This window comes from Mandrillus leucophaeus, unplaced genomic scaffold, assembly GCF_000951045.1.
Source record: "Mandrillus leucophaeus isolate KB7577 unplaced genomic scaffold, Mleu.le_1.0 Scaffold67, whole genome shotgun sequence".
Lineage (NCBI taxonomy): Eukaryota > Metazoa > Chordata > Mammalia > Primates > Cercopithecidae > Mandrillus > Mandrillus leucophaeus.
In genome coordinates this window covers 4,111,639-4,138,167 of record NW_012107252.1, presented here as the reverse complement: position 1 = coordinate 4,138,167, position 26,529 = coordinate 4,111,639, and the positions used below count along the sequence as shown (strand labels likewise).

At 48.3% G+C, this 26,529-nt stretch overlaps 2 protein-coding genes across 6 annotated transcripts in view; one reads left to right on the top strand and one right to left on the bottom strand.

Annotated features, from left to right (window-relative positions):
* Positions 1-8,310, bottom strand: part of LOC105555127 (chromosome unknown open reading frame, human C1orf228) — a 64,464-nt gene extending 56,154 nt beyond the window's left edge. The window contains exon 1 of the mRNA XM_012001918.1: positions 8,159-8,310. The gene's annotated coding sequence lies outside the window, so the exon portion shown is untranslated. The remainder of the gene's footprint in view (positions 1-8,158) is intronic.
* A 114-nt stretch (positions 8,311-8,424) lies between these two features.
* The window catches only part of TMEM53 (transmembrane protein 53), a 21,008-nt gene continuing 2,903 nt past the window's right edge, over positions 8,425-26,529 (top strand). For 2 of the 5 annotated variants that reach the window (XM_012001850.1, XM_012001849.1), the window contains exons 1-2: positions 8,547-8,701; positions 22,450-22,571. In XM_012001850.1, the coding sequence (XP_011857240.1) occupies positions 8,641-8,701; positions 22,450-22,571 (183 nt within the window). In that variant the 5' untranslated portion in view covers positions 8,547-8,640. Of the gene's footprint in view, positions 8,702-8,912; positions 9,293-22,449; positions 22,572-26,529 lie in introns of those variants that run through there. The other 3 variants (XM_012001848.1, XM_012001851.1, XM_012001852.1) reach the window with 3 other exon arrangements.

The following is a 26,529-nucleotide window of genomic DNA, read 5'->3' as shown; positions in this document are numbered from 1 at the left end:
AAAAAAAAAAAAAAAAAGAAAAAAGAAACGGAGCCTCACTATGTTGCCCAGGCTGGTTTGGAACCTCTAGCCTCAAGCAATCCTCCCACCCTGGCCTCCCAAAGTGCTGGGATTCTGGGATTATAGGCGTGAACCACCCACTGTGCCTGGCCTAAGTTTTGCCTATCTTTAAACAAAAATAAGCAAAAACGAAGACAAAAACCTCAACCTCACATTCTCTTCATCATCTCTCTGGTTTTCTGACTTCACAGCAAAGCTTCTGAAAAACAGTGTTCATACTCTTTTCTGTTTCCCCACTGACCATTCTCTCCTCAACCCATCACAGCTGGGCTTCTACCCCGCCACCTCCCTTCCATCACTTTAGCCAACGTCTCCGGTAACCTCTGAATTGCCCAGTTCAGTGAGGATGTCTTAGTACTTTGCTCATTTGTCCCTCTTACTGCAACAGCTAATATCATTGACCATTCCTCTTACTCAAAATGCTTTCTTGCTTGACACCTCTTTATCATGGCATCTTCTTTTGGTTTGCCTAAGTCTCTGGCTGCTACCTCCCTGCATTATTTGAGTCTCCGGTGTCACATTATATTGTCACATTATATTGAAAGTCCTCAGTAAGTTGCCTCATTAAGACATTCAGACATGACTAGGAATCCCTCTGCCCCACCTCCAACCTCACTAACTTCAACAAATAGTGACAAGTATGTCCCACGCCTTATCCTAGGCCTTTGGGGATAAATGTAAAAAAGACACAGTCCCTGCCCGCAAGTACAGTTTGAGGGTGGCATAGAGCCTTGTAAAGAGGTGATTTCAATTCCAATAGCGTGGCAAGTGCTGTGATGGAGTAGGTACAAGACACGCTAGAATGAGAGAGAGGGACACCTAACCTGGCTTTGGTTTGGGTGCTGGCTGCAGTGAAGGGCTTTCCAGAGGAGACGTCATCCAGGCTGAAAAGCAATCTGCAGCTATGGAAGAGGTGAGGAAAGTGTCTTTTAGGTAGAGGGAATCAAATCTGCAATGGCTCAGAGGTGGGAGTGTAGGACATAAAGAATTGCAAGTGGGAGGCAGTAGAGACAGTGGTTAGGAACACAGACTGTGGTTTTGGGTGATCTTCCACTTCCTGGCTATGTGACCTTGGGCAAATTACTTAACCTCTTTAGGTTTCGGTTTCCTTAATTGTGAAGAGGTAGTAATGTTTCATAACGGTCAATAAACTATCTAACGTGTCAAAAACCCTCAGTAAAACTTAGCTCTTATTTTTATTATTGAGATTGCTCAGAATAGCTGGAGCACAGTGTGAAGATGGAAGCAGCAGGAGGTGAGGCTGGAAAATCAGGCAGAGGCCAGAGAACGAAGGGCCTCATATGCTGGCTGCAAGGTTCACACTCCACCCTGAGGGCAATGAACAGGTCCTGAAGCGTTAAAGCGAGAGGGACAAGAAAAGACTTTGTTTTACAAATATCTTGACTGTAGTGTAGAAAGGGGATCGGAAGGGGGCAAGCTGGAGGGGGGCACCAGTTAGGAAGTCATTCCTATGGCCTTGCCAAAGATGCTGATGATATTAGGGCTGGACAGAAGTAGAAACGTCACACAGTTTGAACAAACAGGACCTGGTGACTGACTGGCTGTGGCAGATGAAAGACGGGAGGAATCAAGGAGGATGCCTGGATAACTTTGCTTCCAACTTCACAGACAATATAGGGGCCAACAAGCACAACCCTCTCCTCTTAACATCATCATATCAGCACCCACCCTCTCCGTGCGCGCTAGATTCTGCCCCATCTTCAATCTTCCCATCTTCCCTGATTCCTCTTAAACACTTGCTCAATTCCCACCAACCCAAATAAATATACAAAGCCATCCCCTAACTACTTTTTCCTTAAGCTTCTACCCTTCCTACTTGCTTCACTCCCAAATTTCTCCATTAGCTCACTGTGGCCTACTAGATAAAGTCTAAACTCAATATGACACTCAGGGCCGTTCAAAACTTGGCCCCAGCTGGGTGCTGTGGCTCACGCCGATAATCCCAGCACTTTAGGAGGCTGAAGTGGGTGGATCATGAGGTCAGGAGTTCAAGACCAGCCTGGCCAACATAGTGAAACCCCAACTCTACTAAAAATATGAAAATGAGCCAGGTGTGGTGGCATGCACCTGTAGTCCCAGCTACTCGGGAGGCTGAGGCGTGACAATCACTTGAACCTGGGAGGCTAAGGTTGCAGTGAGCCGAGACCGTGCCATTGACCTCCAGCCTGGGTGACAGAGTGAGACTCTGTCTCAAAACAACAAACAAACAAACAAACTTGGGCCCAGTCTGACTTCATCTCTAGTCATTTCCACATTACAACAACCTTGCACTCTCAACTCCCCAGGCCCTTCCAGGGCCCTCTGCATCTCAGTGTTGCTCTGCCATCGGAATGGCCAGGTTCCTTTGGGGTTTGCAGTTCTGGTCCCATCCATGCCACCTCTTCCTCTACTATGCTGTAAAACTTACCCATCCTTCCCACTAGAGTGTGAGTTCCTCAAGGGCAGGAGTTGGTCTTCCCTGTCTCTGTGTCCTTAGGGCCTGGCATAATGCTTGGCACAAAATAGATGTTGAATAAAGGCTCACTGAGTGAATGTGTGAAGAAATCAGCCAGCTCCTGTTGAGATGGTTAGATCTGAATGTCCATGATATGCAGGTCCATAAAACTACCAACTTCCCAAAGCTGCCATGTGCGGAGTGGCAGAATCTCCATCCAAGAAGGCCAGTGCAAAGTCTATGAGGTGTTTTACAGCTATGACAGGAAATAGCAGTGTCAGCAGCGGTGTCATCTTTGGACACTAAGGACAGGGATTCAGTGCCATGAACGGTCAGTTAAATTGTAATTGCAGTGAACTGTTCTTCTGCAAACCGTAATGTTATTTAGCTGCAGCCAAATGGCATTCAAGGAGGGGAGAAATTTTTTTGAAATGTCAAAGAAATTATTTCCAATTTGGTGCTCACAACCAGAGACTCTAATGATCAGTGGAAATGAGAAGCAAACAAATTAGCACTAATGGAAAATGGCTTTTGGAAAAGAGGATTTAATTTATAGTCAACTGATCATGGCATGCAGCATGCAGTAAAAGTCAGCTTCACCAGCTTGGTCATAAGAACTGGAGCACACATGGAATGCCAGAGAAAAATATATGTATGCCATCATGCTTATTGGGATCTCTCTGTAAGTGGCAGCCAATTAAAATAGTCATTATTTTACCTCGGAGAGAAAATGGTGCGAAAAATCAAGCACGCAAAATTAAAAATCCAGATTAGGAACCTCGGTCCAAATTGGTTTGTTCGTGGCCTTCTAACCTTGGCAACGTCTTCTGCAAGGATGACAGACCTACTTTGTCTTCAGCCCAGACTGGACTCTTTGTTTTTAATTTCCTCTCCATCTTCAGAGGTGATTAATAAATCTGGACTCATCCATAAATCATTTCTATAGTGGCCAAATGGTTCTTCTTCATGCAAGGAAACTAAAATCACACAATCTCAAAAGCCCCAGCTCTCACGCTAAGCCAAAGGTCCTTAGCAACAAGCGAAGGGGAGGTATTAAAAATCAAGAGGTCAATAGGTCTTGTTTCTAAATAAAATTTCCCAGAGGGCTTCCCCAACCCCCTGAAATCAAAAGACACCTTCTGAACGCAAGAGGCCTCCAAGGCATGGGTTGCCAGCCTGGCTCACTGTCCCCAAATGGCCTTAGAGACAACAAGCGAGTCACTGTCTCCTATTCCTGTAGGTTTCACATGCAGAATGAGACAGGCCTTCTCCTTAGGCTCCCATCCCTGACTCCTCACTCTTAGTTCTCCATTCATAGACAGGGAGAGAGAAACATTATCTCCTCAAACTTCCAAACAAGGTGTCCTTACTTCTCTCCCAGGGGCATATGCACTTCAATTTGTCACTTCCTTCTCACGGACCCTCTTCTGCTCCCCACTCATACCCTGACAGACACCCCTACCCCTGCTACCCATCACTTCCTGGTAGACTCCAATCTGCCCCCATATTTTCCCCACATCTGTCCATTTTCTCCATCCTCTCCCCACAGGAACTCCTTTCCCCCATCTCCTTCCTATGAAATCCTCTGCCTTCATCTTCTCCCTACTTGCTTCATCCCTACCCACAGCCCCCACTCTTCTTCTCCCCAGACTCACTTCTGCCTCCAACCCCGCTCCAAGGACCTTCATCATCTCTCATCCTCTCTCCACAACATGTAACTGGCGAGGTCAACCACACTCTCCTCGCCCCTTCACTGCTCTATGCTTCATCTTCCTTGACCCATTTCCCAGCCTTCCTTCCCTTCCCAACCTTTTTACTCTGCTCTTGAAAACCCTTCTTCCCAATCAGCTAAGTCTCCTCCATTCTCAGCCTCTCCAGTCACCCGCCCACCTCCAGCCTGCATCCAAAGCTGGCTCTACCCCAGGGCTCTCCTTCTGCAAGGCCCTCCTGGTAGAAGCTGTTTAGACTCTTACACCCCCAGGATTTCACGGTTAGGAGGGGGCCTCATGTCTCCTTGCCAAAGCCCAACTCAGTTCCTTATTCCACCTCCTTCTTGTAAAAGCCCTTACTACTTCAAGGGTCATACCATTTAGCTGTCTCAGCCTTTGCCCCTCCTCATGCTGTCACCTAGAGACTCCAGAAAAACTTGCTCTACCCATCAAAGACTGGTACCTAGCTCACAGGCATCCTCTTCCCTTCCCTCCCCTCAAGTCTTCCTATCATCCAGGGGGAGTTCAGTGGCCACGTCAGCATCCTGAGTGTCTCCTGTACTCCACTTTGGCCCCTGACTCCCACGGCCACACCCTGGACCTTGTCATCACCGGAAACTACTCAAACTTCATTCTTCCACTTTCTGATCACAACTTTCTCATTCAATAATCTCAGATACGGATTCTCTGACTTCACTGGGACCTCTAGTCCATACATTCTTTTTCACTCTCCTATCCAGTTTAGATACTAAGGTCCTTCATTTCAATCACTGTTTTGCCACAATCTTCAACTTCCTTGTCCTTTGTCCTTCCATCTATCCGCCCGGTAAAACTCAAACCTAGATCAATTAAACTAATCTCTCTGTACCCACCACTAGGTGGCTGAATGTTGTTGAGGGAAAAATGCATATTACACAACCTTGCAGACCGCTGCTCTTGAAAATTGACGGTCACTAACCTCAACAGGGCCATCATAACTGCCCAGAAATCTGTTTGCTACCTTAGTCATCTCACTGCCACTCTCCACTGCTGATATTTCAATCTTTCTCTGCTCTTTTCAATCTCGCACACTATCTGCAATCCCACTCTCACTGGCTGATATCATGTTCTTATATGACAGAGAAAATGGAAACCATCAAAGAAGAATTCCCTCAACTTCCTGTCACTAAACCTACCAATTAACCTCAACATAATGCTTCCTTTCTGCCACAAAACAAATATTCCTCCACCCTTCTAAGTGAATTTCTTCACCAACACTTTGGTGAAGCCTTTTTTTCAGGGGCACCATTCTCAGTTATCTTCTTTCCCTTATAATTTTACCTTTTCCCCTCTTTGCTGGATCTATACCAACGTTTCTCCCATCCAAATAAAAACCTGCGTTTCCTTCTGGCTATTGCCTTCTTTTTTCTTCTAAATAGCCAAGCTTTCTGAAAATGTATCTTACATGAATCTTCACTTCCTCAATCCCATCTGCTTCTCAAACCGCTGTAATTTGACCTCTGCTCCCATCACTCCACTGAAACTGTACTTGCAAAGGTCACCAACAACTTCCTTGTTTCTACATCCAGTGGATTCTTTCAGGCCTCATTTTACTTGATTAGTCATAAGCCTTCAACATTTTCCTTCCTTGGCTTCTGAAACACCACATTCTACTACTGATCTTCTTACCATTTTGGACACTTCATCTTGATTACCTTTGCAGGTTCCTCTTCCTTTGCCAGACCCTGAAAACTTGGGTGTTTCTCAGGGTTCTGTCCTAGGTCTCTTCCGACTCTACACTTACTCCCTGGGCAAGTTCAACAAATCTATTGGTGTGGCTGGCATCTATAAGGCCCCAAAGACTCCCACATTGCAACTTAGAGTTAGACTTATCTGGCGAACTCCAGTTAGGCATATCCAATGGCCTTCTGGATACCTCCACTTGGATGTTCCATTGGCACCTCAAGCTCACCATGCCCAGAGCTGACCCTCTCCTAAAAACCTTGCTTCCTCTCCTTCCTGTTTGCCCAAACCAGGAATCTAGAAGTCATCCTTCATCTCCCTTACTTCCCCATACCCAATCAGTAACCAAGTCCAGTTTTTTCTTGCTGTAGGTGTCTAAGGAATTCATTCTGCCCTTTCCATTTCAGCTGCCACTCCATGCTTTATGCTACCATAATCCTTCCCCACTACTGAAACAACCTCCTAACTGGTCTCCCTCCTTCTCCCAATCCCCAGTCCAGTTCTTGCACTAATCTTTTTTTTTTTTGAGAGGGAGTCTCGGTCTGTTGCCCAGGCTGGTGCGCAGTGGTGCGATTTTGGCTCACTGCAACCACCGCCTCCCGGATTCAAGCGATTCTCCTGCTTCAGCCTCCCGAGTAGCTGGGATTACAGGCACCCGCCACCATGTCCAGGTAATTTTTGTATTTTCAGTAGAGACGAGGGTTTGCCATGTTGGCCAGGCTGGTCTCAAACTCCTGACCTCAGGTGATCTGCCTGCCTTGGCCTCCCAAAGTGGTGGGATTGCAGGCATGAGCCACCTTGCCTGGCCCCCTGCACTAATCTTTCTAGACACAAATCTGATTGTTACTCCCCTGCTTAAAGCCCTACAATGACTCCCTGCTGTCTTAATGATAAAGTCTAAGCCCTTGTGCTCATGGGTGTAAAATGCATTGGAAAATTTTTACCATCAGCAAGATCTACCTGTAAGCACAAAGCTGAGCTTGGCATCAAAGACTCTCCAGGATCTGGGTCTATTTTTCCAAGGTTCCCCTCACATGAGTCTCTAGCCTGGCTAGGGTATGCTTCATGTAATTTCTGGCACATTCACCTCTTCGAGCTCCTGAAGGGAGTCTTTTTTTGTTTTTGAGATGGAGTCTCACTCTGTCACCCAGGCTGGAGTGCAGTGGCGCAATCTCGGCTCACTGCCACCTCTATCTCCTGGGTTCAAGCCATTCTCCTGCCTCAGCCTCCCAAGTAGCTGGTATTACAGGTGCCCACCACCATGCCTGGCTAATTTTTGTATTTTTAGTAGAGATGGAGTTTTGCCATGTTGGCCAGGCTGGTCTTGAACTCCTGACCTGAAGTGATCTGCCCACCTCAGCCTCCCAAAGCGCTGGGATTACAGGCGTGAGCCACCACACCGGACTCTTTGTTTTGTTTTTTGAGACAGGGTCTCACTCTGTCACCCAAGCAGGTGTGCAGTGGCACAATCATGGCTCACTGCAGCTTTGACCTCCCCGACTCAAGTGATCCTCCCACCTCAGCTTTCCAAGTAGCTGGGACTTCAGGCATGAGCTACCATGCCTGGCTAATTTAAAAAATTTTTATTTTGTAGAGATGAAGGTCTCACTATGTTGCCCAGGCTGGTCTTGAACTCCTTCAAACCATTCTCCTGTCTTGGGCTTCCAAAGTGCTGGGATTACGAGTTTGAGCCACCGCGCCTGGCATACAGAGTCTTTCCCCCTCCCTATCTCCAAAAGTCTTTCAAGACCCAGCTCAAGAGCCAATCACACTGCCAGAAATGCCCCTTCTCTGATTATGAGCTCCTCAAATCCTTACTCTTCTGTAGTATTTATCTCACATGCAGAATCAGAGTTGCTTCGTGCATGGTTTCTCTCCCTCTCCCGTTAAGACATGGGAGAGAGAGGGCCAAAGCTTGATCCTCACTAGGGCCTAAGGAACCTTATTTAGCCCACCCAGTCTCTGGCACATAGTATGTAAATATACTGGCACACAGTATGTAAATATAGATAAATGCAAGAAAGTTGCACTCCCAGCTCCTCGGTGGATCCTATCAACAGGGCATTCTCTGAAGTCATCAACTGAAGACTGCCTCCCACCCATCCATCCATCCATCCCTCCATCCATCCATCCATCCAGAATATGCCTCGACCCCACTGGGTGGAGGTTGGGTCGGCACGCGCCCCCTAGGCCGTTTTGTACGTTTTTCTACCTCCAGCCCTCGGAGCTGCGGCTGGTAGAGGATGGCAGAGGTAGCTAGACGATGCAAGTCAAAGGGCACACGCTTCCGCCGCGTAGGATAGGACTCTGTTCGGACGAGCGACCCTGCCCATTCCCAGAATACAGGAAGTCTCCAGCCTCCTCTCACCTACATAAGAGGGTGCGGACTTTTCCTGACCGGCGCCCCGGCTGACCAATACCTGATCCAGATCAAGCGAGTTAGCCAATGGCTGCGGGCCAGTAACAGGGGCGGGGCACGGTTGCTAGGGCCGAGCTAGTGGGGTGAGGCGAGAGGCTCTGGAAGAGACTTGGTGGTTGCTAAGGCGGGAGGTCACAGAGCGCGGCGCAGGGATTGGGCCGTGTCGGGGGAGGTGTGTGGTGATTGGGCGGCGCCCAGGAGGCGCCCGGGTGAGGCAAGGGTGCGCAAGCTAGAGTTCCGGCTGGAGGCCCGTGCTCGGGGCCGGCGCCTTCACCATGGCCTCGGCAGAGCTGGATTACACCATCGAGATCCCAGATCAACCCTGCTGGAGCCAGAGTATGGAATGAGGGTTGGGTCCGGGCGCGGGGAGGTGACCTCATGAATCCGTGGGTTGCGAGCGCAGCTGTAGCCCCGCCCCTCATGCGGCCCCGCCCTCCCGCGGGCCGCCCCCTCATAGGGTCCGGCAGGTCCTAGACTTAGAGAGGCTCAGAGAGCCCCGCCCCTCGTAAGCCCCGCCCCAGAGTGTTCCTCCCTGGCGAGCCCCGCCTCTGCCCCGAGTCAGCTGCTCGCCTGGGACCCCTTTTTTTTGTCTTTCCTGTCCGGAGTGCTCAGGTCCATACCCTTTAATCGCTTATCATAGCTGAAGGCTGCCGAAAGCTGGATCCCTCCTGATTCCTTTGTTTGGGATTGGGCTTCCCACATCTAGCCTTTCTTCGGCGGTTGTGGCTGGGGGTATCACTTATTATTTTCCCGAAGGCGTGGAAGGGGAGCCTCGCGGGGTCACCGGTCCTCGCAGAAGCCCGGGACTCAGAACCCTTAGCCGTCCCTCTCCACTCTTCTTTGCAGTGGTTAACAGTGCAGTCTCTGCCGTCAGGTAGAACTCGATAGAAATCCTGACTCCTTTCTTTAGGAGCTGGATGACCTTTGGTAAGCTACCTTCTCTAAACTTCAGTTTCCTCCTCTGCAAAACAGGGATAGGGATAGTAACCTTCCTCACAGGGCTGTTGGGGCCATCTGGAGATTGTGTAAAGGGCCTGGCATGGAGTGAGTTCAGTAATTGGCATTTACCATCAGCATTGTTTCTCTCCTTACGTTAAAGAAAGACATGTAGGAGGCTCCACAAAATTAGTAGGCTTGACAGCAGGCCCGCGTCCATGACAGTGTGAGTAGATAGGGGCCCAGAGAGTGGAAAGTTTGGTCGCTCTGGGAATTCTGGCAGAAGGGCCTTAAAGTATGATCAGCCTGAGGCCAGCGTATCCCTCACTTGCATTAGTCCAGCATCGCCTTCACGCCTCCTGTCTGCCTGCAGCCCAGCCTCTTAAATTGCTACCACAGTGATCTTCCTAATGCAAAGGTTTGATCTTATGCTCTGCTCTCCATAAAATTTAACTCCTTCAGACCTTCCCAGACCCCTCCTGTAGCATCTCATGTTCTTTGGTTAGAATCTAGGAGAGGGCAGCCCTTAGGCTCCCACAGAACAGATGGCCCCAGACCAGCTGTTTTCCCCTAGAGCTGGAGCTGTTGGCTTAGCACTTTTGGGTTTATAGATGTAAAAATACTTCGGACATGTTTTGGCATCAACAAGCCATGAAGTCAGTTAATATTATTTCCTTTGGAGCACTTTCGGCAGCGAAGGGCTGGAGCTGCCTTCTGCACAGCCAGGAGGGCAGCCTGGTGGTCCTGGTTCGCATTTCAGCTCCACGTCCTACTAGTTATGTGTCTTTGGCAAGTTACTGAACCTCCTCGAGCCTCAGATTCCTCCACCGTGAAATGGGAACAGCACTAGTGCCTGCCTCCTCGTGGGATTGCAAGGGTTATGAGGTAGCGTTTGGATGTGTGTCCCTGGTACAGTGTGGGTGCTGCCACTGCATTGTTTCCTCTATGGTTTCCCCTCCGTCCCCCTTTCTTTTTTTTTTTTTAAGAGATGGAGTCTGCCCTGTCACCCAGGTCGGAGTGCAGTGGCGCGATCCTATGTCTCCCTTTGCTGTTCCAGGAGGCTGGGTCTTAGAACTGGAAGAAATCTCAGGGACTGTTTTGTCCTGCATCCCTCTGTTGGCATGAGTGCATTCCACTGCTAGCCGATCGTTCCCTGAGGGGATGCTTCTGCCCAAACATCGTAGCCTGTTGGAGGCAGCTGGGATTGTTAGAAAGCACTTCCCTTTCTTCAGCCACAGTAGGCCTTCCTGTCATTTCCGCTCTCAGTTCAGCATTTGCTGTGTCCTGGCCGTGGGATTGTTGTTGGCGCCTCAGAAGTGGCTCGCACGCCCAAGGAGCTGAGGTTTTGGGGAGTGGAGTGAATTTATAAGCAGGTGGTTTCAAAATGATGTGCTGACTGCAGGGCTAGAGCATTGTGGTGGGAACGATACAGAGCAAGGAATCTCACTTCCTCTCTTCAAGAGGATGGCTTTGTGCCTTCACATTTCCTCCAAGAGAAACACTTCCAAGGCCTTCAGTTGTTTCTTCTCCATATTGCTCCTCCTGACTGGCTTTAATTCATCGTCCTTGCCTCTCACAGTGCATGCTCCAGAGGTGAGCTAGAGGTTGTCAAACCCCTCAGAAGATCACGACACTGTGGTCCCCTGAATCCGTTTGCTTCCTATCTGTAGAGCTTCCCTCCAGGCCAACATGGCCTCACAGAGTGACAGTCTTTTGGAGCCCAGAGATCGTCTGTCTTTTGCAATTACTGTTTAATGGTGGAGAAGTGTGTAGGACAGTCATATTTCGTTTCTGAAATTACTTTTTAAAAACTTTTTTTGTTTTTGAGATGAGTCTCCCTCTGTCACCCAGGCTGGAGTGCAGTGGCGCGATCTCAGCTCACTGCAACCTCTGCCTCCCAGGTTCAAGCAATTCTCCTGTCTCAGCCTCCCAAGTAGCTGGGACTACAGGCACACGCCACCCCGCCTGGCTACTTTTTGTAATTTTAGTAGAGACAGGGGTTTCACCATATTGGTTAGGCTGGTCTTGAACTCCTGACCTCAGGTGATCCACCCGCCTCAGCCTCCCAAAGTGCTGGGATTACAGGCGTGAGCCACTGTGCCCAGCCTTTAAAAACTTTTTTTTTTTTCAGTTTAAAAAAATTTTTCATTTTCATATATGGAGACAGAGTCTTACTAGGTTGCCCAGACCGGTTTGAAACTCCTGGGCTCAAGCAGTCCTCCTATCGCAGCCTCCCAAAGTGCTACGATTACAGATATGAGCCACTGCACCTGGCCTGAAATTACTTTTCCCCTGTATTTGAAAATCAAAACCACAGAGCCCATCACTGCTGTGAGCTGACAGAGAAGCTGATGCTGGCACATTAGCTAGCTGGAAGGCAGCTGCAGATCTGGGGTCATTCAGAGCCCTGGGTCTTGTAGGTCAGGCTTGGCAGCCCAAAATCCTCCTGCTGGGAATCCTACCAGCCAGTACCTATGGCTGCCCATGCTGATGGTCGTCTGCCCAGGCCTTTGCTAAAGCTGGTGCTTTGACCCAGAATCTGTCTTCCCTCTCTTTTTCCCAGGCCAGTGATCCCCTCACTCTCTCAATACCCTCTCTTACTTCATTTCATTTGGAAAGGGTCTCTCCTGGGGCTCCCATAAGCACTATATTTTCCTGTTGTCGTGTTTTTGATGGCTTCACTCACTGTCACCGGGGCCTGGGAGGGATGAGGTGCCAAGTGAGCTGAATGGAATCACTTGGCAGCACCGTAGGCCCAAGCCAGAGCTGCTCTGACATCCCAGGCCCAGGCCGTGCCACCCCTCCTCCCATCCAGAGAATGGTCAGCCAAGTCCCACCTAGATCCCCTCTGTGACTTGCTCGTAGGCCGGCAGCCTTCTAAAGGCACCATGTGACTCTCATGTTCAGTAAACATAAAAACATAATTCATTCATAGAATTAATGGGGCTGGGGCCTGGGCCTGGGACAAACATTTTGCTTTTAAACAGAAGGTCTTAAGGGGATCACAGAGAGTGGACGTGAGGGGACTTTTGCTCCCCAGGTTTTACTGTGTGCCTTTTTTGCTCACCACTGACTGAGATCAAAGAAATATAGACATCATCTTAACCCTCAGGAAGTCGTCACGGGCACCCAAGAAACAGTGCTAAAGGGTCTGGACCACCATGGTGGGCCCTGTGCTGGGGAGGCTTCCTGCAGAAGAGCAGCCCAAGCTGGACCTGAAGCTTCAGGAGGGCTCACAGACCCCCGGTGAGCAGCAGAAAGTGCCGAAGTCAAGTCCACGGCCATACCACCTTGAACATGCTGATCCAGAAGCTAAGCAGTGTTAGGTCTGCTTGGAACTTAGATGGGAGAAAGTCCAGAAGTAAAGCCCTGAGGGGGGACAGCAAGTGGCTGGAGGGAAAAGGGGCCTGGCAGGAGGCTGCGCTGTGCTTTTATGGGTGGAGAATGAGATGAAAACCTGAAGAACTGTCATGACGGACAGACGTCAAAGACGCAGGCAAAGTCATTTGGGATTTGATCCTTGGCTTGTCTGCAAGGACCCCAAAGGCCTTTTTTTTTTTTTTTTTTTTTTTTTTTTAAAATACAGAGGAGTTGTGTTTATTTTTGGAATCATTATCTCTTTTCTTTCACCTCTAGATAAGAACACTTTCTGGCCAGGCGTGGTGGATCACGCCTGTAATCCCAGCACCTTGGGAGGCCGAGGTGGGCGGATCACTTGAGATCAGGAGTTGGAGACCAGCCTGACCCATATGGAGAAACCCCGTCTCTACTAAAAATACAAAATTAGCCAAGTGTGGTGGTGCGTACCTGTAATCCCAGCTACTCAGGAGGCTGAGGCAGGAGAATCGCTTGAACCCGGGAGGCGGAGGTTGTGGTGAGCCAAGATTGTGCCATTGCACTCCAGCCTGGGCAACAAGAGCAAAACTTTGTCTCAAAAAAAAAAAGAACCAAGTGTCTTGGTTTCCAAGTGTCTGCTCTATGCCAGGTGCCAGTGCTGTACTAGACCCTGGATTTGAGATCCAGGCCTCTTCGCAGGCCTCTTTCTCTTTGAGTGTCTGTGGTACTTACGCTGTTAACCATGTTCTATCCACATGCCAGGCCCACCAGGAGCTCCTTTCATTATTTTATTAATCCTCACAACCACCTTGTGAAGTAGGGAGAACCCTTAATCCTGTTTTACAGATGAAGAACAGACGCTTATGGGGAGGTAAAGTGTCTTGCCCAAAGTAATTCCAGATCTCAGCTTAAGAGCCTTACTCCAGGGCTTGTGCCTGTCGAGATTTCAGTTGCCATTAGGAGGGGCTGCCTGAATATGATGCCATTTCTAGGAAACAATTAGGGACATGCACAAAGAAAGGAGTGTCCATTAAAGTATTTTTATAACAGCAAAAAATTGGAAACAGCATCATATCCAATAATGGGAGATTTGGTCACCATAAATTATGAAACATTCTATAGCCTCTCTGAAGCCACTAAAAGTAATGGTGTAGAAATATATAAACTGACAGGGAAAAATGTTCACAATATATTGCCGAACAGAAGAAAGCAGATTACAAACAATATGATTCCAATTTTATTAGATACTCATTTTCTACTTTTTCTACAGTGAGTATGCATTACTTGTGAAGTAATACTAATTTCAATTTATGGAACTCTTTCCTTCTGCCAGGCACCATGCTAAGCCCTCTATAGCTATTATCTTATTTAATTCTTTGTATCATTATCCCCATTTCACAGATAAGGAAATTGACGCTTAGAGAACTTGATTAAGGTCCGTGTCATAGTTATTAAGTGGCAGAGGCAGAGATTTGAACTGAGATATGATTTTGTACAGTATGTACTCTTAGATACTATGCTACTCTGCTCTGCTCTTCTTTTAAAAAATAAATAAAAAATAAAGTAATTTGACTGGGTGCAGTGGCTCACGCCTGTAATTCCAAACACTTTGGGAGGCCGAGGAGGGTGGATTGCTTGAGCCCGAGAGTTTAAGACCAGCCCGGGCAACATGGCCAAACCCTGTCTCTGCAAAATAATACAAAAATTAGCTGAGCATGGTGGTGCTTGCCTATAGTCCCAGCTACTTGGGAGGCTGAGGTAAGAGGATTACCTGAGCCTGAAAGGTTGAGGCTGCAGTGAGCCATGACTGTGTCATTGCCCTCCAGCCTGGGCAACACAGAAAGACCTTGTCTCAAAGAAGAAAAAAAATTTGGTTTAAATATAGGAAGTGTGAGACACTAGAAAGTATTTCTGGGTAGAGAAATACCCAGTAGAGAAAATTAAGAATCTTTTAATTTTTTGCATTTTATTTTATTTTTATTTTTATTTTATTTTTGAGAGGGAATCTTGTTCTGTCGCCCAGGCTGGAGTGCAGTGGCGTAGTCTCAGCTCACTGCAAGCTCCGCCTCCCGAGTTCACGCCATTCTCCTGCCTCAGCCTCCGGAGTAGCTGGGACTACAGGCGCCCGCCACCTCGCCTGGCTAATTTTTTGTATTTTTGGTAGAGACGGGATTTCACAGTGTTCGCCAGGATGGTCTCCTGACCTCGTGATCCGCCCGCCTCGGCCTCCCAAAGTGCTGGCATTGCAGGCGTGAGCCACGGTGCCCGGCTTTTTTGCATTTTGAAAAGATAACATAGTTTCTATTTTCATTCCGGCTTCCAAATAAAAAGTACATGTTGTGCAGCAGACCCTTAAGCCTTATCAGCCCTTTCCTTTGTCTTCCCCATGTGCCCCTGGGATATACACAATCTAATTTGTGCTTGAGTTTTATGACTTGAACTGTTGTACAATATATGTATTTGTAATTCTTACACTATCTGTGTCAGTGTTATTTGTTGAGAAATTCTAGAGGACAGGGAGCTTGTGAGATTAAATTGTTTTGTGGGGTACTCGAGAAGTGCGAGGGTTGAAAAGAATCCTTCCGCATTGCTGAGGGGCTGCTGGGCATCCCTGGCCTTTTTGACTTCCCAACTGCTTTTGACTCTGCTGGACCACCTGCCCTGTTGTTTGAGATAATATTTTAACTCTCATTGCAGAAGTTACACATACTGATTTTGGAAAACAGGAAAAAAATCATGAAAAAGAAATTGCCTCTAATCCCAGAAATAATTGCTATTAATATTTGATGTATTTTTTTCTATGCATAAAAAAATATGTGGCTGGGCGCGGTGACTCACGCCTGTAATTCCAGCACTTTGGGAGGCCAAGGTAGGCGGATCACCTGAAGTCAGGAGTTCGAGACCAGCCTGGCCAACATGGTGAAACCCTGTTTCTACTAAAACTACAGAAATTAGCCAGGTGTGATGGTGGGCGCCTGTAATCCCAGCTACTAGGGAGGCTGAGGCAGGAGAATCGCTTGAACCCGGACGACGGAGGTTGTAGTGAGCCATGATCGCACCACTGCACTCCAACCTGGGTGACAGAGTGAGACTGTCAAAAACAACAAAAAAAGTGTGTGTTTGTGTAGTATGTGTGTGTATAGGGGTATTCTGTTATGATATTGCTTTATAACTTGTGTTTTCATTTAATGTATTACTATTATTTTTAAAAATAATAGCATTATTGAGAAATAATTTATATACCATAAAATCCACCCTTTAAAAATGTGCACTTCTGGCCAGGCGCAGTGGCTCATGCCTGTAATCCCAGTACTTTGGGAGGCTAAGGTGGGAGGATTGCTTGAGCCCAGGAGTTCAAGACCAGCGTGGGCAGCATAGTAAGACCCTGTCTCTACAAAAAATAAAAAATTAGCCAGGCGTGGTACTATGTGCCTGTAGTCTTACCACTCAGGAGGCTGTGGTGGGAGGATCGCTTGAGCCTGGGAGGTTGAGGCTGTAGTAAGCCATGATCTTACTGCTGCACTCCAGCCTGGGTGACAGAGCGAGACCCTGTCTCAAAAAAAAAAAAAAAAAAAGTACAATTCACTGGCTTTTGGAATATTCACAGAATTTTAAGAGTATCACTGCCATCTAATTCCAAAACATTTTCATCATCTGAAAAAGAAACCCCATTCCTGTTAGTAGTCACTGTCCATTCCCTCCTCCCCCTTGGCAACCACTAATCTTTCATTCTCTATGGATTTGCCTATTCTTGATATTTTATATAAATGAAGTCATATAATATGTGGCCCTTTGTATCTGACTTCTTTCACTTAGAATGATGTTTTCAAGGTTCATGCATGCTGTCACATGTATTAGTACTTCATTCCTTTTTATGACTGAATAGTATTTAATTGTATGGATGTATCACATTTTGTTTATCTATTCACAGATGATAGGAGAAATGTTTCCACCTTTTGGTTATTATGACTGCTAGGAACATTCATGGGCAAGTTTTCATGTGGATGTATATTTTTAGTTCTCTTAGATATATCCCTAGGAGTGAAATTGTGGAGGCATGTGGTAACTCCACATTTAATTTTTTTAAGGATCTGCCATACTGTTTTCCAAAGTGGCTGCACCATTATGCATTTCCACCAGCAGTGTGTGAGGGTCCTGGTTTCATCCACAACCAACACTTGTTTATTATCTGACTTTTTAATTATAGCCATCCTGGGTATAAAGAGATACCTCATAGTGGTTTTGATTTTGGTTTCCCTAATGGCTATGATGTGGAGCATCTTTTCGTGTGCTTATTGGCCACTTGTAAATCTTCTTTGGAGAAAGACCTGCGTAATATATTCAGGTCCTTTGCCCATTTTTGAGTTGGGTTTACTTTTTGCTGTTGAGTTTTAAGAGTTTTCTCTGTGTTCTGGATATTACTTCCTTATAAGATACATGATTTGCAAATACTTTCTCCATGCTGTGGGATTTTTCTTTTTTTCACTTTTTTTTGGATTATGTCCTTTGAAGTAAAAAGTTTTTATTTTGATGAAGTCTCAATTTATCTCTTTTGTTTGTTTGTTCCTTATACTTTTGGTGGCATGTCTATGAAACTGCTACCTAATCCAAAGATTTACTCCTATGTTCTCTTCTAATGGTTTTGTAGTTTCAGCTCTTACATTTATATCTGTGATCTGCTTAATGTATTATTGAATACTTCTCTATGATTTAACATTTTTCTTTCTTATAAGTGGAATTACCAAGATTGCATGGTTTTTTTTTTTTTTTTCTGAGATGGAGTTTTGCTGTTGTTGCCCTGGCTGGAGTGCAGTGGCACAATCTCTGCTCACTGCAACCTCCGCCTCCTGGGTTCAAGTGATTCTCTGCCTCAGCCTCCCGAGTAGCTGGGATTACAGGCGCTCGCCACCACGCCCATCTAATTTTTTGTATTTAGTAGAGACGGGATTTCCCCATGTTGGTCAGGCTGGTCCCGAACTCCTGACCTCAGGTGATCCGCCTGCCTCAGCCTCCCAAAGTGCTGGGATTATAGGCTTGTGCCACCGTGCCGGCAAAGATTGCATGTTTTTGAGACTTCTTGTGACTGTTTTCTCCCTGTCATTTCTACCCCTCCCTATCTGTCTCTCCACTGCTCTGGTTCAGGCCTTCGGCATCTCTTGCGTTGAATTTTATGGTAGCCTTCCACCTGTTCCTGATGAACACTGTCAGTGCAGCGTGTGTTAAGTGTACTGGTGTGGTGGTGGGTGCTGTGACAGTACAGAGGAGGGGCAGCTCTCTCAGTCTGATGGTTTGGGGTGGGGGGTGGTGAGAAGGGGTTGGGGAGGGCATCAAGGAAGGCTTCCTGGAAGTAAGCAGTGAGCTGACTCTGTAGGTGGAATGGGCATTAGCACAGCATGAACACGGAGCATCAGCATTGTGGGCTGGAGAGCAGAGAGCACGCACAAGGTCGCGGTGGTGGAGGCGGCAGAGCACGCTGGTTCTGGAGAGTGGGCGCTGGCTCTGCTGCTTCCTGGCTGTGTGCTTTTGGGGGAAAGGGACTTCCCCTCTCTGTGTTTTAGTTTTCTCAACTGTAAAATGGGGATAGTAATAGTAGCTAACTCCTAGGGTGGTTGCAAGACCAAATGATGCAGCATATATTGAAGTTGTGGCTGGGAGAAGCAGGCAGATGAGGTCATTATGGGGTCTCTTGATGTACAGGAGGCAGCCGTGTATGCAGGTTTGGAGCTGAGGTGATGGAGATGGTTTTGTTAGCTAAAGGGCTGGCTAGGGTAGCGGATACAAGCTGGTCTTTAGAGTCAGACCACCTGGGTTTGGATTTCAGCTTCACTGCTTGTTAGTTATGTGACCTTGAGCAAGCCGTTTCCTATGTGCCTCAGGTTTTTGTCTATAAAATGAGAATTCTTGCTCATAAGAGTATTGCAATTTTTTTTGTTTTTGTTTTTGTTTTTAAAGATGGAGTTTTGCTCTTGTTGCCCAGGCTGGAGTGCAATGGTGTGATCTCGGCTCACTGCAACCTCCCCCCAACCGGGTTCAAGTGATTCTCCTGCCTCAGCCTCCAGAGTAGCTGGGACTACAGGCATGCGCTGCCACGCCTGGCTAATTTTTGTATTTTTAGTAGAGATTAGGTTTGTCCATGTTGGTCAGGCTGGTCTCGAACTCCTGACCTCAGGTGATCAGCCTGCCTTGGCCTGCCAAATTGCTGGGATTACAGGTATGAGCCACTGCACCTGGCCTTTTTTTTTTTTTTTTTTCCTTCATAATAGGGTCTCATTCTGTCACCCAGGCTGGAGTACAGTGGCATGATCTTGGTTCACTGCAGCCTTGATATCCTGGGCTTCAGCTATCCTCCTGCCTCAGCACCCTGAGGAGCTGGGGCTACAGGCATGTGCCACCTTGCCAAGCTAATTTTTGTAGAGATGAGGTTTCGCCATGTTGCCTAACCTGGTCTTGAACTCTTGGACTCAAGTGATCTGCCTGCTTTGGCCTCCCAAAGTGCTGGGATTACAGGTGTGTTGTGAATAATAAATGAGTTGATATGTAAAATGCTTAGAATAGTGCCTGACATATCATGCTGTGTGTGTTAGCACTTTTTGCTGGAGAAGTTTGTAATGGTTTAGGAACAAGGTATATTTGATTGGTTGTACAGGATTCTGTTAAGTCTGAATAGAGTGGGAGATCCAGCCAGGGGCCAAAGTTTTCAGTGCCTCAAAGTTAGCTGCCAGAGGCCTGGAGATGTCAGCAGCAGGATGGGAAGAGGGTGATATCGCCAGTAGAATAAGTAAAAAAAGGGGAGGAGTTTGTACAAGAGAGTGGAAGAATCATGATCCTGATGTGGCAGTAAATAACAATAGCGACAGCAATTACTTTTGACCAGGCACGGTGGCTCACGCCTGTAATCTAGCACTTTGGGAGGCTGAGGCGGGTGGATTGCCTGAGCTCAGGTGTTTGAGACCAGGCTGGTCAATGTGGTGAAACCCCGTCGCTACTGAAAATAAAAAAATTAGCAAGGTGTAGTGGGCGCCTATAATCCCAGCTACTCAGGAGGCTGAGGCAGGGGAATCGCTTGAACCCAGGGGGTGGAGGTTGCAGTGAGCCAAGATCACGCCACTCACTCCAGCCTGGGCAACAGAGTGAAACTCCTTCTCAAACAACAACAACAAAAGCGTTTTTAAATGAGCTGGGCATGGTGGCGCGTGTCTGTGGTCCCAGCTACCCAGAAGGCAGAGGTAGAAGGATCGCTTGAGCCCAAGGAGAGTGAGGCTGCAGTGAGCTGTGATTGTGCCACTGCACTCCAGCTTGGGCAACAAAGCGAGACCATGTCTCCAAAAATAAAGAAATCAATAAAGAATATTACAGAAAGCTTGGGCTATGGGAGTAGGCAGTCTGTCCAGGGTGCCAGTATTCCGAGGGTTTCTTCACCTTCATGGAGGATGAAGAGTCATTCCTGCCTGAGTTGGTAAAGCCAAGGTTGCCAGCAAAACGGAGTTACAAATCCCAGCCTCAGGAGGAGGGGCAGTTGGGAAGCCCAGCAGCAGCTGTTTGAACCTCTGGCAATTGGGAGTACACCATCTCTGCTGGTGGGGGCTGGCCTTGACATCCCGTGGCCACCAGGGGATGTGACCTCCTTTGGTTGCTTTCTCTGTACTGGCGATAAATCCCAAAGCCCTTTGCTGGTGTCTCGGTGGTGGCACGTGGGAGAAACCCTGTAGGCAGGGGAACGGGAACCTGTTCTCAGAGAGCTGCAGAGGTAAGGGAGCCTCCCAGAACAGGGTCTTGGAAATCGAGTTACTGGGGCTCGGAAATGGAAAAGCAGGTTCAAACGGTAGCTGCTGATTACCCTCCCTGAGGCCGCCGCAGCCCGAGCCTCGTGGGCAGAGTCATACCCAGCAAGGTTGGGCTGGGACCCCACTGAGGCCCAGGGCCTTTCCACCAGAAAGGCCAGTGCAGGTGAAGAGCCATCTGGCAGAAGATGGGGACACTAGGCTGAGAAAAGTAGTGAGAATATTTGGAGCTGCTTGAGATAGACCTGTGGGACTGTCCCTCATCAGAGGCCGAGCCAGCAACCATGGAGGCCGGGAGGGCTGGCAGGTGTCAGCAGGGGACTGAGGCTTTGGCAGCTTCTGCTCCAGGCTGAGTTGCAACCAGGCCTGGGACCCCCACCGCTGCGGGCAGTTAATCTCCGAAGGCCGGAGTCACCACCACTAGAGAGCAGGAACATTGAACTTTTCAATCACATTAATTTCCACAGGAAATTGTTGTCTTCCTTTTGTCCAAAGGTTAGTGATTTATATTTACCATCCTCTTAACTAGCCTTGAAATTTACTGTTGCCAGGTCACCACCGGCATCCATAAATTTCAGGGTGGCAGCTGAGCATAGCCAAGTGGCTTGGTCCTTGGAAGGGTACATGCCGGCCCTTTTGGGAGGGCAGATTAACTGGCTACAGACGGTCCTTGTACAGAAGTCCCCCTGAGGGGGTGGGTATTCACTTTGCAGGGGAAATGAGATGAGGTCTGTTTGACAAGGTTGCAGGGAGGCTTCGTTAAAGGCAGCCCTGGTGGTGGTGGCGGCTGGCTTGTGCCTCTTAGCATATCACCAGCTGTGGATGGGGTGGCAGCACAGATGGTGCTGGAGTAGTTTAAGGTGGGGAGCAGGGACCAGATTCCCAGCCCTACACTTTGCTTAGACAAGTACCTTAACCTCACTCTGCCTCAGTTTCTTCATCTGTAATAAGAGGACCTTCCTTAGAGTATTGTTATAAGGGTTAAACCTCAATAAATATAGGCTGTTATTATTCTCTGGCAGGACAGGGTAGATGGCTTGGTACAGGTCAGAGTCAGTCAAACTCATGTCCCTGCCTGCACTGTCCCATCCATTTCTCCTTTTAAGACCTTCTTCTTCCCAGGAGGCTGAGGTGGGCAAATCACTTGAGGTCAGGAGTTCAAGACCAGCCTGGCCAACATGGCAAAACTCCTCTACTATAAAAAAAAAAAAAAAGCTGCACGTGGTGGTGGGCGCCTGTAATCCCAGCTACTCAGGAGGCTGAGGCAGGAGAATTGCTTTAACCCAGGAGATGGAGGTTGCCCTGAACTGAGATTGTGCCACTGCCGTCCAGCCTGGGTGACAGAGCAAGACTCCATCTCAAAAAAGACCCTCTTCTTCCATCTGCTCATGGAATTAGAACAGGGGCTGGCAAACTTTTTCTGTAAAGGGCCAGTCAATATTTTAGGCTGTGCGAGTCACCTGATCTTGTTGAAACTACTCCACTCTGCTGCTCCTAGCGTAAAAGTAGCCATAGACCCTAAGTAAATAATGAGTGTGGCATGTTTCAATAAAACTTTATTTGTGGACACTGAAATTTAAATTCCATATAATTTTCACGTGTCACAAAATATTCTTTTGATTTTTTTAACCATTTAAAAATGTGAAAATTATTTTAGCTCGCAGGCCATACAAAAATAGACAGTAGGCTCAGTTTGACCCTGGGGTTGTAGTTCGCTGAGCCCTGGATCAGAAGGTGAAAGGGCATGGAGAAGGTATTTACTTTCCTCACTTGGGCTGTCTTCGAGTCTCTAAAGAAAGGTGCTCTTGTGTTGGTTTGTCCGGTGACCCCACGGTGCCTCCTGAGAGGCCGACAGAAAGGAGCTGGAGCAGCATGGGGTGGGAGCTGGTGCATACGTGCTGGCAGGATGCCTGGGCCTGGCACCCATTGGTTCCCTGCCTGCAGCAGCCAGAGTGCTGCTAGCTCTGGATTGGGCAGTCACCCCTGCCCCCACCCCAGCTCTGGTGTTGACAGTCCACATCTGTGTTTCAGAGAACATCCCCAGCCCAGGTGGGAAGGAGGCAGAAGCTCGGCAGCCTGTGGTGATTCTCTTGGGCTGGGGTGGCTGCAAGGACAAGAACCTTGCCAAGTACAGCGCCATCTACCACAAAAGGGTGAGTACTCTGGTGCCCTCACCCCTGAGCTGCCGTGAGGGCTGACCACCTTTGAGGCAGGCCTGGGAATGGCTTTAAGAACAGCCTGTGGAGATCAAGGCCAGCTTGGCCAACATGGTGAAACCCCGTCTCTACTAAAAATATAAAAATTAGCTGGCATGGTGGTGCATGCCTGTAATCCCAGCTACTTGGGAGGCTGAGGCAGGAGAATCACTTGAGCCTGGGAGGTGGAGGTTGCAGTGAGCAGAGATTGTGCCATTGCAGTCCAGCCTGGGCGACAGAGACTCCGTCTCAAAACAAACAAACAAACAAACAAAAACTGTGAGGAAGGCCATGGGGTTATAGGGACTTGGTGGGATTATCCCCACTTGGCTGCCAGCTCTGTGGCCTGGTGTGACCCCTTTGGTCTCCTGATGGCTTCCCCTTCCTTCCTCCCTGCATCCCACAGTGGGCAGCCCACACTTGATGTGCCTCACAGTTGTGGAGTTGGCCCAGGCTCCCGTCCCTGTTAACTGGTCAGTGCCTCTGCGGGCAGCAGGAGCTGGGACTGGGTATCTGGGCATAGCTTGTACTCCCAGGACCTCCTCCTTTCCCACCAGGTGAGTTTCTGTCTTGTGACTGCCCATGGCACCTTTCACATTCCCAGACTAGTAGGGCCTCTTGGAAAAGAGATGATGCTGCTTCTCATCCAACCAAGAGTTGCATATAGAGACTGTGGTAACTGCAGAGGGCCTTAGCAGGACCTGGTTATATTTTGGAAGCCTCTCTCACATCTTGGGCCTCCAACTCCACCCTCCCCTCCCCAGAGCTCTCCCCAAAACAGCCTCCTGCTGGGGTACCCATACAGACAGCTCCGACTGCCAGCTGGAAGCCCTGGACTGAGCAGTGGGGGGCACCTGGGAGAAAGGCCAGCTGAGCCCCCTTCCTCTCGGCATCCCTCCACTCACTCACATCCACATCCCACCTGCCCGAGGTGTGTGGTGGCCCTGGAATGGCAGAGGGATTGGGGGAAAATGTAGTTCTGGGCTTGAAGCCTCTCCCCAGCTCCGAGGCTGGAGCTCTGGTGTTGCCTTTTACAGACAGCCTCACTCTGCGGGCAGTGTCAGCTGCTTCTGCGTTCTGCTCACTGGGCTCGGCTTGTCTGGCTTCTTTATTAGCCTGAGATCCCTGAGGGCAGGCAGGGGACCAGGGATAGTCAAGTGTGGCTGGGATGAAGAACGAAGGGACAGGTACCCGGCAAGAGGTGGGGCTTGGAGGGGGTCCTTAGGGGATTTAAGCAGGGATGTGATGTTAGATTCGTGAATCAGAAAGTCCCTCTTGGCCTGGCGCAGTGGCTCACGTCTGTAATCCCAGCACTTTGGAAGGCCGAGGCAGGCAGATCACTTGAAGTTAGGAGTTAGAGACCAGCCTGGCCAACATGGTGAAACCCCGTCTCTACTAAAAATACAAAAATTAGCCGGGCATGGTGGCGCACACCTGTAGTCCCAGCTACCAGGGAGGCTGAGGTGGTAGGGATCGCTTGAACCCGGGAGGTGGAGGTTGCAGTGAGCCAAAATCGCACCACTGCACTCCAGCCTGGTCAACAAAGCGAGACCCTGTCTCAAAACAAACCAAGTCCCTTGCTGCAGAGTAGCGGGGAGATTGGAGGGCCGGAGCTGGAAGCCAGAAATGAGTTCAGAGGGGCTTGCCATGATCCAGGGACAGAGGGTAGTCAGGACCTTGGAGCTGGGAGCGTCAGTAGAGGTAAAGTGATGGACTGAGGAGCTTGTCAGGAGGTAGAATGGTAATTTAATGAGAGACTGGGCATGGGCACAGGGATAGGGAGATTCCCAGGTTCGCCAGGTTTCTGGCTGGGTACCTCCTGGGTAGAGGGGAGTGTGTTTTTTGAGACAGGAACACTAGAAGAGAATCCATAGGCTCTGGAGTGGATGAGATCCCCCAGGGAGTGTGTAGAGGGACAGAAGAGGGACCTAGGACAGTCCTGAGGAACCCAAACTTAATGGAGTGGAAGATGAAGAGGGTCCTATGAGGAAAGGAGGAGTGGGTAGAGATGGATCTGAAAACCCAGGAAGGTGTGACAGAATCTGCAGAAAGAGCCTTTGGGAAATGGGCCATTGTACAGGGCGGGAGTAAAGATGCTATTTGGGCAGAAGGCACGAGGGAGAAAGTAGATGGAGTAAGATCCCAGAGAAGGCAGAGGTGTTGAGGTTGCAGGGTTGGGGGAGGGGTAGTCTTGGAAAGGAAGACTTTCCAATAGGGAGGACAGGATGAATGTAGAGAAAAAAAAAGTCCAATCCAAAACTCTAATATTTTATTATTTAAAAGAAAACAGGGTGGATGCTGTGACTCATGCCTGTAATCCCAGCACTTTGGGAGGCTGAGACAGGAGGATCACTTGAGCCCAGGAGTTTGAGACCAGCCTGGGCAGCATGGTGAAACCTGATCTCCACAAAAAAATTAAAAAAATTAGCCAGGCACAGTGGTGCATGTCTGTAGTCTTAACTACTCGGCAGTGTGAGGTGGGAGGATCACCTGAGCCTGGAAAGTTGAGGCTGCAGTGAGCTGTGATTGTGCCACTGGACTCCAGCCTGGGTGACAGAGTGAGACCCTGTCTCAAACAAAACAAGCAAAACAAAACAAAATGAAAACACCATGTTCCAGCACCTAGAGATGATCTCTATTTATACTTAGTGTATATCCTTCCAGCTTTTTTTGGGGAGTATATATTTTCTTTACCTACATGAGACCTATTGAATGTACTGCTTTGTATCCTGCTTTTTTCAGATCATGATCTCCACCTTCTTGTTTCATCTCATGTAGTTTCCAGTCCATATTCAGATTCCCTAATTGTCCCTAAAGCATCCTTTACAGTGGATGTGCCCAAACCAGGATCCAATCTAAGATCATACATTGCATGTAGTTATTTTGTTTCTTCTTAAGGCTCTTTTAAATCCAGAACTGTTCCCCTCCCCACCTGATTTTAGATTAAATGTCTTGCTCTGTCACCCAGGCTGGAGTGCAGTGGTGCAGTCATAGCTCACTGCAGCCTCACCTCTTGGGCTCAAGTAATCATCCTGCCTCCAGCCTCCCAAGTAGCTGGGACTGCAGGCATGCACCACCACGACGCCAAGCTAGTATTTTTTTCTTCTTCTTCTTTTTTTTTTTTTTTTTGAAATGGAGTCTTGCTCTGTCACCCAGGATGGCGTGATCTCGGCTCACTACAACCTCTGCCTCCCGGGTTCAAGCAATTCTCCTGCCTCAGCCTCCCAAGTATCTGGGATTACAGGCATGTGCCACTACACCTGGCTAATTTTTCTATTTCTAGTAGAGACGGGGTTTCATCATGTTGGTCAGGCTGGTCTCAAACTCCTGACTTCATCATCTGCCCACCTCGGCCTCCGAAAGTCTTGGGATAACAGACGTGAGCCACTGTGCCTGACCACTTTTTTTTTCTTTTTTAGAGATGGGGTCTCACTATGTTGTCCAGGCTGTAGAACAGCCCCTTTTTTTCATGTTACTGACTTGAAGAGACTGGGCTGCAAGATATTTTACGAGTGTGGGATTCCAGATGCTGCCAGGGAGAAACATACAATGGGGACTGAAAGGCCTCTGTCGGATTTGAGCATTTGGGAGAATGTGGGTAGCCTTAAGCAGCCTCCTCTTCAGAGTCTTGGGAGGGATGCTTAGGCACTCCAGGGCTAGGAGGTCAGGCGACTGATGGCAAGGTACCTCTGCTGACCATCCCTGTTTAGCCATGGGTCATTTAACTACTGTGGGCATACGATTTTCTCCTTGTTACTACCACGTCACTAATTACTGCTGCTATTGGTTGAGAGTTTACTTTGTGTCAGGTGCTGCTTTGGTCATTTGAGATACATTTTTTTTTCCATTTAATTTTACCCATAACCTTATGAGATGGGTGTTATCCCAATTTCACCATAATCTTATAGATGGGGAC